This window comes from Geotrypetes seraphini, chromosome 5, assembly GCF_902459505.1.
Source record: "Geotrypetes seraphini chromosome 5, aGeoSer1.1, whole genome shotgun sequence".
Lineage (NCBI taxonomy): Eukaryota > Metazoa > Chordata > Amphibia > Gymnophiona > Dermophiidae > Geotrypetes > Geotrypetes seraphini.
In genome coordinates this window covers 199,989,887-200,005,787 of record NC_047088.1, presented here as the reverse complement: position 1 = coordinate 200,005,787, position 15,901 = coordinate 199,989,887, and the positions used below count along the sequence as shown (strand labels likewise).

Sequence of the window (15,901 nt, the reverse complement as noted above, 5' to 3'; positions counted from 1 at the left end):
GAGCGGCGGCAAGGAACTAAGGGAGCCGAAGGGAGGGTTGGATGGGAGGCTGAACAGGGGTTCGGGTGTGCCGGGGAGAGAGGTAAAGACAACGACGACGAGATTTACAATTGGGGCCTTGACTCCCTTAGTTCTGACCGAAGTTAGTTTTAAGTTCTAAGCCACGGCAGCGGCTTCTCTCACGATCCCTGCCTGCGTCTGAAGCCTTCTCCGACGCAGGTGCGGCTTGTGAGAGGAGCCGCCGCCGTGGCTTAGAACTTAAAACTAACTTGAATCAGAACATTACCTTGGGTTCCGCGATCGGGTCCTGTTTGGTCTGCCACTGCCTAGAGGAGCTGAAGAGCAGCCGACATCCGCTTCAGGGGGAGGGGGAGAGAGACCTTCGCGCGCATGCACACTCCTACCTGCGGTGCCCTACAGCGCACGGAAAACAGAACACACAGATGGAGTGCGCATGCGCAGCTAGCATTTTATTATATTAGATTGGTGCAGCTTGGTAACCCTTCTATTCTGTTCTCTCCTGGTTTGCCATCCCCAGACTCATTTGAAAATTTAAGTACAGTTACAACTAGGGCTATAACAAATACTTGAATTCAATTTGATCCAACCCCGAATGGTGCCTCAAATACATTATTCATATTCAGCTGATGTTTATTTTATTATTTGTTATGTTAAAGCTCAATGCCCATTATTCATATTCAGTATTTGTATTTTTTTTATTATTCAATTTCAGCTGACTGCCTTATGTTTGGGCCCTTTACTGTTACTCAGTGACCTTACGCATGTAGACAGCCTCTTCTCTCATTTGGATATACAGTATACCTCCTCTGTTAAAAAGACTTGTAGTTTTTCCTGCTCTCTACCATTCCTACTTTCCAGTCTGGCCACTATCAACCTTGTTCACAGAATTTTTTTCTTCACCTTACTTTCTTCTGTTTCATTCTCTTTTTTAATTTTTATTTAATTTTATTAATTTATGAATAATTACAAGTTAAAGCACTTGTTAAAGAAACACAGAGCTTGTCATCTTCATTAAACAACAAAGTAAATGCAAATCCAGTAATAATTATGACAATAGGATATAAGTTCTTCCTCAGACCACAAATTTTAAAGGGAGGAGACTAAAAGAAAACCGAGGACAGTGTATCAACTAATTTATAGTGAAGAAAAAAGGCCTAGACAGACTATAATTCTCAGGCTTTATTACCTATCAAATCAAACTATATTACTGGTCAACTTCTTAAGATCTAAAAAGGATCTAAGTTGTTATGGCAGAAAAAAATCCCATATCTTAATCCTAAATATTTAAGAACAGTTTTGCAAGGGTATGCCAATAAGAATGTAGCTCCTAATTTCCTTGTTTCTTCTCTCATTACTAAAAATTCCTTTCTTCTCTCAAGTGGATCTTGTGACATCAGGATACAACCAAATTCATTGATCACAAAAGACTACACCACTAGTTTTAACCCTTTATTTGGCATCATTGCTCTTATGGGAGATCTGCAACTCCAAATGCCCGTTACTTGGCACTGTTGCTCTCGTTCAACATCAAGTTATGTAAAACAGCCATTTTAACCATCTGCCAATTAAAGAGAAAATAAATCCTCATAATATCACTTAAATCTTGCTCAAAGACAAAGTTTACTATTAAGGTCTCTCATTCAGTTACTTCAGAGAGAGAATTCTCCAAAATAGATCATCATGTAGATCTTTCTCTTTATTTATCTATATAGGTGTACTATATATAAGGTGTGGTTTCTTGGGTTTTGGTTTAATATATGTTTATCATTTTTGGTCAGCTATTATGGATTTGGCATCTCTGTTGTGTGTTACTGAGGTATTCTGTTAGCATGATTTGTCTATGCAGCATTTTGTATTAATCTGGCTTAATTTGTCTATGCAGTTAATTTGTCTATGGAGTTAATTTGGAGTCATTCCAGTAGTGGAGGAGATATTTGTAAGGAGGAGGGAAGACAGTGGTTTTGTTGATCCTTGTTCTGTATTTGTGATTTATAAAATGACAGTTGTACAGAATATTGTTTCTTTCTATAGTGGAGAACCGGTGGATATTGTATACTTGGACTTTCAGAAAGCATTCGACAAGGTTCCACATGTAAGACTTCTCAGGAAATTACAAGGCCATGGAATAGAGGGAGCTATACTAAGATGGGTAGGCAAATGGCTAGAGAACAGAAAACAGAGAGTGGGCATAAATGGGAAGTTCTCAGAATGGGAAAAAGTGACTAGCGGTGTATCCCAGGGCTCGGTACTTGGACCCATCTTATTTAATATTTTCATAAATGACCTGGAAGAAGGAACATCCAGTGAAATCATCAAGTTTGCAGAAAACACAAAGCTATGCCGGGCAATTAGATCGCAGAAGGACAGCGAGGAACTCCAGAGCTAATTGAATCAATTGGAGAAGTGGGCAGATAAATAGCAGATGAATTTTAATGTGGAAAAATGTAAAGTGATGCATTTAGGCAGAAAAAATAAAGATCACAAGTATAATATGTCAGGTGTAACTCTGGGAAAGACCGAACAGGAAAAGGACCTGGGTGTACTGATAGATAGAACCCTGAAACCGTCGGCGCAATGTGCAGCGGCGGCGAAGAAAGCAAATAGAATGCTAGGCATGATAAAGAAGGGAATTACGAGTAGATCAGAGAAAGTTGTGATTCCGCTCTATAGAGCCATGGTCAGACTGCACCTGGAATACTGCGTCCAGTATTGGTCTCCATAGCTAAAGAAGGATATAAAACTGCTAGAGAGGATGCAGAGACGAGCAACGAAGCTAGTGAAAGGTAAAGAGAACCTGACTACGAGGAACGACTTAGGAGACTGGGGTTGTTCTCCCTTGAGAAGAGAAGACTGCGAGGGGATCTGATCGAGACTTTCAAAATACTGAAAGGATTCGACAAAATGGAGCAGGGAAAGCAGTTATTTACAATGTCCAATGTGACACGGACAAGAAGACATAAACTGAAGCTGAGGGGGGACAGGTCCAGGACTAATATCAGGAAGTTCTGTTTCACGCAGCGAATGGTGGACACCTGGAATGCTCTCCCAGAGGAAGTAATTGCAGAATCCACCGTTCTAGGATTTAAGGGTAAACTAGATGCACATCTCCTTAAGAGTGGCATAGAGTGATATGGGTAAGGGTAAATTAGATGCACATCTCCCTTGAGAAGCATACAGTGATGTGGGGACTAAAACTATGCTGGGGTACACCTGGCGGGGCCTCCGCATGTGCGGGTCACCGGACTTGATGGACCCAGGGTCTGATCCTGAGATGGCAATTCTTATGTTCTTAATAAAATGATTTAAGTATAAAATCATAACTTTTCAAGGCTTGTGCAGATGGGATCAGACAGTTTGCGGGGGAGACAAATTTTGTCCCCAACTCATTCTGTAGGCGACACTTTCATCAATATAAAATATCATAAAAAGCACGTTACATTTTCTAATCAAAGAACTTGATATCAGAATATAATCTAAAAGTAAAACATATCCTGAAAAAATGGGTTAATCAAATTATCTGTGAAATAAGAAATGTAAGCATTATAATATTTGAATGCAATACAATTTAACTCTATTAGGAGTTGAAGTAAGAACATTTTCACCGACTCAGACTCCAACTACAGTAAAATTGCTTCTGACTCAGACTCAGACTCCACAGCCCTGGTTTTGAGGCAGATAGAGGCTTTTGTTTTCAAATCAGGAAATCCAAGATGGCTACCATGGTAGCAATTTTAGCGTCTAAAACGGCACGTGGGAGCTACAGTGGGGTCAAACAACTAGTGATGTTAGGATTTTAAAGATGGGGGACCCTGGGTCTAACCTCAAAACCCCCTACTTTTAAAGAACCCCCAATTTTGATTTAAGGCTGTCAGCCTGTTACTCACTGTGCAATGCTATGTGCTGGGGGCTGCTTGTGAGGAACCTGCAGACTAGAGAATGACACAGCAACTGGGGTAACCCACCGGAATGGGGGAAAAAATCAACTAGTTGGCGTGGGTATGGGGACAAGGCCATTCACCGCCCCATGGAAAACTGAATGGCCTTGTCCCCGCAGTAAAGGATCTAACAAGTTGCCTCACTTCCTTCCCCTCTGGATCAGCAGCTCCCCTTGCGATCGCGTGTCCAGGAGCCCCCCTCCCTCCCTATCACAGGTGAAACAGTCTCCCACCCTCACACCCAATGTGTTCACCACCGGGGATTCCATTTATAAACAGGCTCCCCTCCACCGAAGACGACAGAGAAGGCTTCCCTCTGATATCAGAGCTGACATCGGCGGAAAGACTTTCTGGTCAGCTGGGGATCCCAGTTACCTCAACTGTCCTCCTTCCAGTTTGGCTGCTCCTTCTTGTCTTCAGCACCAGCAGCATTTGTTTGCCAGGACAGCACTCAGTGGCTCTTGCACACTGTCATCAGCTTCCGGGTCAGCCATGTGCAGCATGTAAGAGCCGCTGCATGCTGTCTCAGCAAACAAGTGCTGCTCAAGACAAGAAAGAGCAGCCAAGCTGGAAGGAGGACGTTTCAGGTTAACTGGGATCCCCGGCTGACTAGAAAGGCTTCCCTCTGACATTAGCTCTGGCATTGGAGGGAAGCCTTCCGGGTGGACTCCGGCAGAGGGAGGCATGCCCAGCTAGATGGCCATGAAGAGAACAAGTAAGGGAAAGAGGGGATAACATGGGACAAAGGGAGGAAGGAGCGCGTTAGGACAGTGGAGGGGCACAAATTTGGGACAAAGGCTGGAAGTCAAGGAGGGGGTACACGAACTTGGGACACAGAAGGGAAGGGGCATAAACTTGGACACAAGGGAGGGAATAGAAAGGGAAAATTGTTGGGCATAAGCATGTAAGTGAGAGGGAAAAAGATGGTGCACATGGGGAAAGGAAGGAAGAGGAAAATTGTTGGGCATAGAGAGAGAGGAGTGAGGGAGATATATATGGGGAAGAGAAGGATTAGAGGGAGAAATGTTGGAAATGGTGGTGGAGAGAACAGAGGGACAGATTGATGCAAGGGGGAGGAATGTTGGACACAGTGATAGAGGGAGAGGTGTGGCCTAGTGCTGGAGAGGGGTGATAGGAGAAATGTTGGACATGTGGCTGGTGGGCAATGGTGGAAAATGTTGCACATGATCCGGGGGATGAGGGAGAAAAAAAATGTTGGATGTGGGTGTAGAGGGAGTGGGAATGATGCAACCTGACCTGTCTCTCTTTCCCCACTCCCTGTACACAGGAGGAGGGAATCACAGAATGGTGAAATGATGAAGGCAGCGAGATGGGCAAAGGGGAAATACCAGAAAGGGATGTATAAGTGACACAGAGAAGGGAGATGCTGAACATGGGGAACAATACATACACAGAGATCCAGTTTCTTCAGCTGAGCCACACAAGCAGCAGCGCAATTTGGCACTGCTTCTTGGCACTGAGCAGCTTCCTTACTGGCTTCCGCAAATTCTCAGGAGCTAGTAAGGAAGCCACTCAGCGCCGAGAAGCAGCTCCAAATCGCAATGCTGCTCGTGCCGCTCAGATGAAGAAACTGGATCTGCGTAGCTGGTTAGCAGCGGGGCAGGAGTTCAGAAAGCTTGCTCCTGTCTGCTACACCTCCACCAGGGATCAGCAGAGGACCCACTGTACCTCCACCAAGGGTTGGCAGAGGTATGAAGATAGGGCAGGGAGGGGGGGACAAAGGGCAGAGCCTGAGAAGGAGGGGGCAGAGTCTGACAGGGGAAGGAAGGGTACTGGGTGCAGAGCCTGACGGAGGAAGGGAGGAAGGAAGGGTGCTGGGTGCACAACCTGACAGGGGAAGGGAGTAAGGAAGGAAGGGTGCTAGGTGCAGTGCCTGACAGGGGAGGGAGGGGAGGAAGGACGGGTGCTGAGTGCAGAGCCTGACAGAGAAGGGAGGGAAGGAAGGAAGGGTGCTGGGTGCAGAGCCTGACAGGGGGAGGGAGGGAAGGAAGGAAGGGTGCTGGGTGCAGAGCCTGACAGGGGAAGGGAGGGAAGGAAGGGTGCTGGGTGCAGAGCCTGACAGGGAAGGGCAGGAGTGGAGGAAGGATGGGTGCTGGGTGCAGAGCCTGACAGGGGAAGGGAGGGAAGGAAGGGTGCTGGGTGCAGAGCCTGACAGGGAAGGGCAGGAGTGGAGGAAGGATGGGTGCTGGGTGCAGTGTCTGATGAGGGAGGGAGGGAAGGAAGGAAGGAAGGAAGGGTGCTGGGTGCAGTGCCCGACAGGGGAGGGAGGGGAGGAAGGATGGGTGCTGGGTGCAGAGCCTGACAGACAAGGGAGGGAAGGAAGGGTGCTGGGTGCAGAGCCTGACAGGGGAAGGGAGGAAGGATGTGTGCTGGGTGCAAAGCCTGACAAGGAAGGGCAGGAGGGGGAGGAAGGATGGGTGCAGAGCCTGACAGGGAGGGCAGGAGTGGAGGAAGGATGGGTGCTGGGTGCAGTGCCTGATGAGGGAGGGAGGGAAGGAAGTAAGGGTGCTGGGTGCAGTGCCCGACAGGGGAGGGAAGGGAGGAAGGATGGGTGCTTGGTGCAGAGCCTGACAAGGAAGGGATGGAAGGGAGGAAGAAAGGGTGCAGAGCCTGACAGGGGAGGGAGGGGAGGAAGGATGCTTGTTACAGTGCCTGACAGGGGAGGGAGAGAAAAAAGGGTGCTGGGTGCAATGCCTGACAGAGAAGGGAGGGAGGGGAGATAGGACAGGTGCTGGGTGCAGAGCCTGACAGGGAAGGGAGGAAGGAGGGTGCTCGGTGCAGAGCCTGACAGGGGGGGATAGGAAGGAAGGGTGCTGGGTGCAGAGCCTGACAGGGGAGGGAGGGAAGGAAGGGTGCTGGGTGCAGTGTCCGACAGGGGATGGAGGGAGGAAATGAAGGAAGGGTGCTGGGTGCAATGCCTGACAGGGGAGGGAGGGAGGGAAGGAAGGGTGCAATGCCTGACAGGGGAGGGAGGGAAGGAAGGGTGCTGGGTGCACAGCTTGCAGGGGAGGGAGGGAGGGAAGGAAGGAAGGTTGCTGGGTGCAGAGCTTGGCAGGGAGGTGGCTGGGTGCAGAGCCTGACAGGGCAGGACACTTGAATATTAAACTGCCTAACTTATATTTGAGTCAACCATTTTTCCTCTTTTTTGGGGGAAAAAAGGGGGATCTCAACATATTCGGATTGACTTATATTCCGAGTATATACGGTACATTGAAAGCACACAATAAAATTAACATTAGACATTACATAAAGAAATGAATGAAGCAGTACAATATTCAAAATAATTTTTCAACATCAAGATATAACTCAATGAGCTAATAACCGATTTAAAAAATAGCTCGAAACTGTGGAAGTGGATATTCTGAAAAATGATTTATCACTCTTCACAATAAAAACAAATACAGATCAAAGTTGATATAGTCCACAAAGTTTATAGTCATATCAGACCCTACACGGTCCGTGTTTCAGCAAACACAACTTCCTCAGGGGTCCTCTCGTATGAGGAAAGACTAAAACGGTTAGTTCTCTTCTGCTTGGAAAAGAGACTGCTGAGTGGAGATATGATTGAAGTCTACAAAATCCTGAGTGGAGTAGAACGGGTACAAGTGGCTCAATTTTTCACTCCGTCAAAAATTACAAAGACTAGGGGACACTCGAAGTTACAGGGAAATACCTTTAAAACCAATTGGAGGAAATTTTTTTTTCACTCAGGGAATAGTTAAGCTCTGGAACATGTTGCCAGATGATGTGGTAAGAGCGGATAGAGTAGCTGGTTTTAAGAAAGGTTTAGACAAGTTCCTGGAGGAAAAGTCCATAGTCTGTTATTGAGAAAAACATGGGAGAAGCCACTGCTTGCCCTGTATCGGTAGCATGGAATATTGTTACACTTGGGTTTTGGCCAGGTACTAGTGACCTGGATTGGCCACTGGGCTTGATCTGGTCTGATCCAGTAAGGCTATTCTTATGTCCAGTCAATTGGAGACCTGTTCAAAGACATGTATACTGTTTTTAGTTCACATTTTTTTATCTGAGATCTTTGTATCAACTGGACCCCTGAGGAAGGCGTGTTCGCCGAAATATGGACCATGTAGGGTCCATATTTCGGCAAACAAATATATGGTAGGACAAATATATGTGGACTATCAACTTTAATCTGTATTTGTTTTTACTTGTTTTTATTGTGAAGAGTGATAAATAAATCAGAACATCCACTTCCACAGTTTTTTGTTTTTATCATTTGGATTGTTCTTACTGTGGAATTTTGGGTCTTATTTTTGTTTTTGTTGTTTTGCACTAAAAAAATAGCTCTCCAGCTGTTTCCTAAAGGCACAGCAATCTTTTAACTTTTGATTTCATCTTGCAATTTATTCCATTCAAAAGGCCCTCTAGGGTACAAGAATTGTCTGTCAATTGATATAATGTGGTGATAGGTAACTACAGAAGTCTGGTAACCTCAGAACATTTAGAGGGATAAAAAAATAAAGTCCATCTCATAACCACAATCAAAACAGGGAAAAGTCTAGATTTTTGTTTGATTATGGCTGTGAGATAGATGTTTTTGCACGAAAATCTCCAAAATGACTAGCCATTTTCCAACATGAAACATCCAACTTTTGCATGACAAAAACACAAGGACATGAACAATCTCTCTGGAATTATTTTCAAAAATAGGGCCATACAGACATCCCTGCAGAACAGAAGAGTAGTCTAGTGATTAGTGCAGTAGACTATAAACCAAAGAACACAGGTTCAAATCGCACTATAACTTTTTGTAAATGTGATTCCTCCGGGACATGAAAAATACCTACTGTACTTGAATGTTCACCACTTCAATAGCCTTCAGACTTGCAGGTGTCATATCAGGTACAGTAAGTATTTTGCTATTTCTGGAAGCTCAAAATTATTTAAAAAAAATAAGTTCAAGTGGGACTTGAACTAGAGTCCCTTTGTTCACAGTCCACTGCATTAACCACTAGGCTACTCCTCTGACCTTACTGCTTTGCTCAGTATGGCCATTAATTATCAGTAGATTACATAATGCCTGGTTTTCCTTTCCAGTTTCACCTTCAGGGAAGTGGACAACAACCAATGATGGGGATAAAGGAAGGGTCAAGCCTTAATCCCTCTAGTACTCAGCTGCTCATCCCCTTGCTACTTGGACAAACTACACTGCGAAACATCAAAATTCTGACTTTCCAAAATCAGTTTTTAGGCATTTTTAGCAGATGGATGTCTTAAAGGGGTCCTTTTATCAAGCCGCGCTAGCGGGGTTAGCGCATTGGACATTTCATCACGCGCTAACACCCGCGGCCGGCTAAAAAACTAACGCCTGCTCAATTCAGGCGTTAGCGGCTAGCGCGACAGGTGGTTTAACGCACGGTATTAAGCGCGTTAAACCCTTACCGCAGCTTGATAAAAGGACCCCAAAATGTCATGATGTACTTATGAATGTGTAGTCTTATATCAAATTTTTCAAAATATATACATAAATAGATTGCAAGTGATTTGTCTAAAATTGGAAGAAAATATAAAATACAGGAATAAGAAATCTGTGTAGAGCTGTGAAAGAGTGGTCTTCCTAGAAGGCAAAAAAAGGTGGGTAAGGAATTTTGCCTTTGCTGGTCTCTTCTAGTCTGTCCATTCAACCTTATTTTAACACTCTTGTGTCAATAATAATATTGACTAAATTCGGGAGGGGCGGGCCCCAACCTACTTTGGCAAATTGTACCTGTAAATTGTATACTATGGAGCTCATAATCGAAACAGAAATACGTCTAAAAACCCACCCAAATCGGCACTTGGACGACCTAAAAGACAGGTCGTCCAAGTGCCAATAATCGAAACGGGTTTTTAGACGTATCCAGAGACTTTTTAGGCCTCCGAATCCCACTGTGCACTCAGAGCTGAAAGGGGCGTTTTTGAAGGAGTGGTTAAAGCAGGATGTGGGCCGACCTAGACTTAGTCGTACTGCAGGGATAATCGAAAGTTTGACAAGACTGCCTAGACGAGAGATGTCAAAGTCTCTCCTCAAGGGTTGTAATCCAGTCGGGTTTTCAGGATTTCCCCAATGAATATGCATGAGATCTATTAGCATACAATGAAAGCAGTGCATGCAAATAGATCTCATGCATATTCATTAGGGAAATTCTGAAAACCCGACTGGATTGCAGCCCTCGAGGAGGGACTTTTACACCCCTGGCCTAGATGGAACTTATACGTTATGACTTAGGCGATCTAAAAACAGGTACGAGTGCCCAGAAGGTATCCAAAGTGATCAGATAACCACTACAGACACAAAGTGCATACCCCCACACACTCCCCCAGTGATCACTGACCCCTCCCACACACACACAAAAATCTGAATAAAAATGTACATACCTGCCTCAAGAACATCAGCACCTGGCATAGGAAAGCCTAGTAGAGCTGCACAGAAGTGGCTTAAGTAGTCTGGTAGGTGAGCTAGTGAACCATAGAGAGGAGGACCCAGTCCCATAAGCCACTCTAACCACTACATTCATGGTGAAAAATGTGAGTCCACCAAAACACCCCTAAACCCTACTCTACTGCTATATAGGTGGAACCTGCAGCAGTAAGGACTACTGGGGTTGTAGACAGATGAGTAGAGTAGGTTTTGGGGGGCTCACCATGATCTGCAAGGAATGGTGAGATGTTAATGTGGCACCCTTTTTGTGAAGTTCACAGCAGGGCACTATAAGGTGCCCCACTACTCTGTTGCCATTACTGGGTGGCCAGTTCATCACTCTGCAGGCCCCTCCCATATCCAAAAGGTCTTGTTCTAGACGTTTGGTTGGATGATTTTTTTGGGACAAGAATGTAGTATAGAGATAGACATATTAGCAGTCTGGACGATCAAACGGCTGGACGTAGAAGTAGACGATTTTCAATAGAAAAAAAAATTTTGGACATATTTTTTGAGAATGGACTTTGGACAATTAGTGCTCTAGACCCAAAACAGACTTAGATATAAGAACATAAGAAATGTCGCTGCTGGGTCAGACCAGTGGTCCATCGTGCCCAGCAGTCCGCACCCGCGGCGACCCATAGGTCAAAGACCAGTGCCCTAATTGAGATTAGCCTTACATGCATACATGTCAAATTAGGATACCGATTGTCACATTAGGATAAAAACTTATATTGATAAATCTTGCATTGTAACTACAGTATGTCAAATTTATCCTGTGAACTGTATACTATGTATATTGGTATTAGGTCCCTAGCATGTGTCATATTAAGCTAAATCCAGTGCAAATCATAACCTGTTAACTATATATTATGTATGTTTAACCTGTAACCCATTCTGAGCTCTTTGGGGAAAACGGGATAGAAAACTAAATAAATAAATAAATACATACAAGTAGCAGAATAAACCCAGAGGAAAAAGAATGAAACCACAATACAGTAGTTTATTTAACAATGACCTGACATGGCTGTGTTTTTGCAGATTGCACCTGCATCAGGAATCCAACATCTAAAAACACACATATAGTATGAAAACAAAAATAATGTAAATATAAATTTAAGGATATATAATACAACAGAAATAGAAACATATAGAAACATAGAAGATGACGGCAGAAAAGGGCTATAGCCCATCAAGTCTGCCCACCCTACTGACCCTTACTCAAAGCACATGGAAATTTGTTCCACTAGGGACAGCCCCAACTCTCCTTTTAGCCCCTGCTCTTCTGTGAGCACATATCCTCTTTAGTAGAGAAGAAAGAAGAAAGCAGTCTCGAGGAGGGGGGAGGAGGGAGACCTGGCACCATCAGGCATACCCTTGAAGGACCAATTATACTACAATATCTGCAGCCCTTCTCCACAGAAATTCACCAGTCCTACCTACCCAGCTTACTTCTGATAAGCTAGTCACCAACCAGTTAACTGCACACTTAGAGACATATGAATAATGAATTGTCTGAGCTGCAACGTGTTCCACTAAGGCACAGCCCAATTATTTCCACCTGTTGGGAAATGGATGGGAATGCATAGGTTTTGGACACATCTGGTGCTCAAGGCAAGGAGTACTAGTTTTACAGAAGTCTGATGTGGCACAGATCTTCCATAAAGCAGGCTACTAAAAAGCATAAGGAACTTTTTTCCATTCTGTGTGATCATGGCACGTGCCTGCCTGGTTTCCTGTTCTAAAATGAAATGAAGGCTGGCAATTTTGTTGCAGAAGAAGATAAAGGGTTCATTCTCCCTCGGAAAGCATAATGGATCCTAATTTAATATTTTTTGGAAGCAAGTGGTATATCAACAACTTTATTGACAGTAAATAAAAATAAATTGTTTCTGATATTGACTGGAGTAGCATTGCAATCTAGAACTAGAAAGACATCACACTTCTAAATTATAATTTTTGGTGGGAGACCATATGTTTCCTTTATAGATATGAAGCTAACTTAGCTGAAAAGTCTGGAAATATGGCCTCATTTAGAGGGTTTTATTAAAAAGTACATGTGATAGTATGAATGGCCTGCCAGACAAATGAAAGGGAGAGAGGGTTGGGTAAAGGTGAGTGGGAGGATAAGATATTGATATGTTACTGCTAATAGTTTCCTAATGTAAGTATAAATTTATGGTATGATATTTGTTTGTTCTGTAATGTGTTAAAACTTAATAAACATTGAACTAAAAAAAAAAAAAAAAGGAAGCAAGTAGCACCCAGTAAACAGATTCTGAAAAACTGAAAGAATACTCATCCATGCTAAGGAATGGATAGTCAAAAGAAGTAGGTCCCTTGATTTTGTGATAAAAGGGTAGGGCGACTCTAGACTGCTATGGATCTAACAAACAACAAATGAAGTGAAGTGATAGATTCAAATTACCATAGATTTGAGGCAGTTTGAATCAAAGCCTAGAAATTTCCAGGAGCTGCTGAATTACCCATCTAAACTTGACCACTAGATTAAGCAGTCATTTAAAATATGGAAACGGGAGATGAAAAGATATGGGAGATGCACAACTCCCCTCATCCCTACCATATGATTTCTACTCAGATTTGGATTTCATGTAAACATTTTACCTTTTTCAATTTCCACAGGGAAGACATCCATTTTTTCCACTCTCTTCTCCAATTCATACTCAGCTGATGCAGCCACAGGATCTACCTCTTCATTGCGTCTGTCATAGTCTTCATTTGAATAGGTCGTAAATACCTTAAAACAAAAATGAAAGAGAAATTAGGTCTTATTGCTAATTTTCATTCCCTTTAATCCCACTAGACTAGTTCAGAACCTGTGGGTTGTACCCGTTGACCAGCAGATACAGATAGGAAAAAAAACTCCCGATTGCTTTGCCCAGGTAAGAGCAGTGTGCAGCTTTAGATGCTTGGTATTAAAAAATGACAGAGCAATTGGCCATCTATTTTTCATTTCACTTCAGTTGTACTACTACTACTACTACTCATATCACTGGTAAAAATAAAATAAAAACTTTGCAAAGTCAAACTGTTGAAGTAAACAAGGCTGAACTTAAAAAAGAGTTTGTTGATGAAAGAGTGAAGACAGCAATATTAAAAGTATACCAAAATGGTTTAATAACTGGAAATTTAGGCAGGGGCTCTGGACAGGTGTGACGAGACTAAAAGAAAAGAAAAAACAAGGAAAGAAATTAGGTATTACCTATCGCATTCATCAGACCACTCCAGAACCAGTGAAATTAATCAAAACAGTTCCCAAAATAGTGGGAACTCCATATTCTCTGCTCAAATAATTTCAGTCCCAAACATAGTATACAGTTATGCTCCTACAATATTTTGTAAATATATAAAAGATGACTATAACATTAACCTACAGCAACATTCATAACTCTGTTCATGAGGTCAAAACACCTCTGGTAGAAAGCTGTCAAACCTTAGAACAGGGGTGTCCAATGTCGGTCCTCGAGGGCCGCAATCCAGTCGGGTTTTCAGGATTTCCCCAATGAATATGCATTGAAAGCAGTGCATTCACATAGATCTCATGCATATTCATTGAGGAAATCCTGAAAACCCGACTGGATTGCGGCCCTCGAGGACCGACATTGGACACCCCTGCCTTAGAAGGTTGCTTCCTTTTGAAATTTAATATATGTGCTTCAGCTACTAGACAATAATGGTTTTAGAAGTTGGTTCATTTTACTTGAAATCTACAAAAAGAAAAATTGTGATCTACCCAACCTCGTAAATATATATGGTTCCTGTTGGAAAGGTGTTTGAAAAGTTGGATGTTCATTAGCGGCTTTATGCCGATGTGCAATTCTGGTGTGGTCATGAGTGCTGCGGTGAGAGTGAACACCATGGTGAGATCAAAAGAGCTTTTCTGAGGCTTTCAGAATGTAGATTGTAACAGCTTATAAGTCTTGTAAGGGATTTAAAAAGATCTCGAAAGAATTTGACATTAGCCATTCCATGGTCCGGAAAATAGTGTACAAGTGGGAGGACTTTCCAAACAACTGCCAACATGCCCAGGTCTGGCCGTTCAAGCAAGTTGACCCCAGAGCAGACTGCAAGTTGCTAAAAGAAGTCTCCAAAAACTCTAAAATGTCATTATGGGACCTACAGCAGGCTCTTGCTATTGTTGATGTGAAAGTGCATGCCTCTACAATCAGAAAGAGACTCCACAAATTTAACTTGCATGGGATGTGTACAAAGGAGGAACCTTTGCTCTCTAAGAGAAACATCAAGGCCAGACTGAAGTTTGCCAGAGAGAACGTAGACAAACACCAGGACTTCTAGAATAGTGTTCTGTGGACAGATGAGTCTAAAATTGAATTATTTGGACACCAGAAAAGAGGACATGTTTGGCATACACTAAATACAGCATTCCAGGAAAAGAACCTCATACCAACTGTGAAGCATGGAGGTGGAAGTGTCATGGTTTGGGGATGTTGGACCTAGACAGCTCATCATCATAGAACATCTAAAAACACAAATATAGTATGAAAACAAAAATAATGTTGTAAATATAAATTTAAGGATATATAATACTCAAAGCAAATGGAAATTTGTTCCACTAGGGACAGCCCCAACTCTCCTTTTAGTCCCTGCTCTTCTGTGAGCACATATCCTCTTTAGTACAGAAGAAAGAAGAAAACAGTCTCGAGGAGGGAGACCTGGCACCGCCAGGCATACCCTTGAAGGACCAATTATACTACAATATCTACAGCCCTTCTCCACAGAAATTCACCAGTCCTACCTACCCAGCTAACTTCTGATATCCTATCTGAGAACACTTGGATTTGGACCATGGATAAATATTACCCTTACTGTAATCATTTTATCTACCTTAACTTTCTCAATGTCACATTTGAACTTATCCAAACATTTGTAAAGAGAGTCAAAATCTTCATCTCTCCTCAGAATATTAACCTTTTCTTCTACTATAGGTCTTTTTCGACATCTCCACAATAAGCATAATTAGATCTAGGGCACACTTGTTTAGTATAGTATGTTTGTATTAATGTAAAATACTTTTATATATAGTATTTGTATTTACTTCTTTGTATTTGTATTATGTGTGATATTTTGTAGAGTCCTGATGAAGGCCTCTACAAAAAAACAAAAGCTGTGTCAAGTCATTCAGTAACACAACAATCGAAGCAGGAAAGCCTCCATCTGAAAGTGCTTGACTCTGAAGCAAGAGTTGACTTGTTGACTTATAATGTCCAAAATGGACCAGAAGGAGCCTACCTTCTTTGGGACCATGAAACAGATGGAGTACCCATCCAGGCTGCGCTCTGCCAGCAGAACAGGCTCCACCACCTATATTGCAGAAATGCTGAAGGGTAATAATGACAGCCTGGAGCTTTAGAGCCAAGCCACAGGGAGAGGTCACAAAGGCATCTGGAACTGGACAGGAAAAATACATGGAGTACCTCTTCTACCACCTCCAGAGCCCACAGATCTGAGGTATTGTGGACCC

General features: G+C 43.1%; 1 protein-coding gene across 2 annotated transcripts in view; it reads right to left on the bottom strand.

Moving 5' to 3' along the window:
- LOC117360784 (neurabin-1-like) overlaps positions 1 to 15,901 on the bottom strand; it is a 162,512-nt gene that overhangs the window by 136,062 nt on the left and 10,549 nt on the right. For both annotated transcript variants that reach the window (XM_033945129.1, XM_033945130.1), the window contains exon 3: positions 13,024 to 13,156. In XM_033945129.1, coding sequence (XP_033801020.1) covers positions 13,024 to 13,156 — 133 coding nt within the window. The remainder of the gene's footprint in view (positions 1 to 13,023; positions 13,157 to 15,901) is intronic.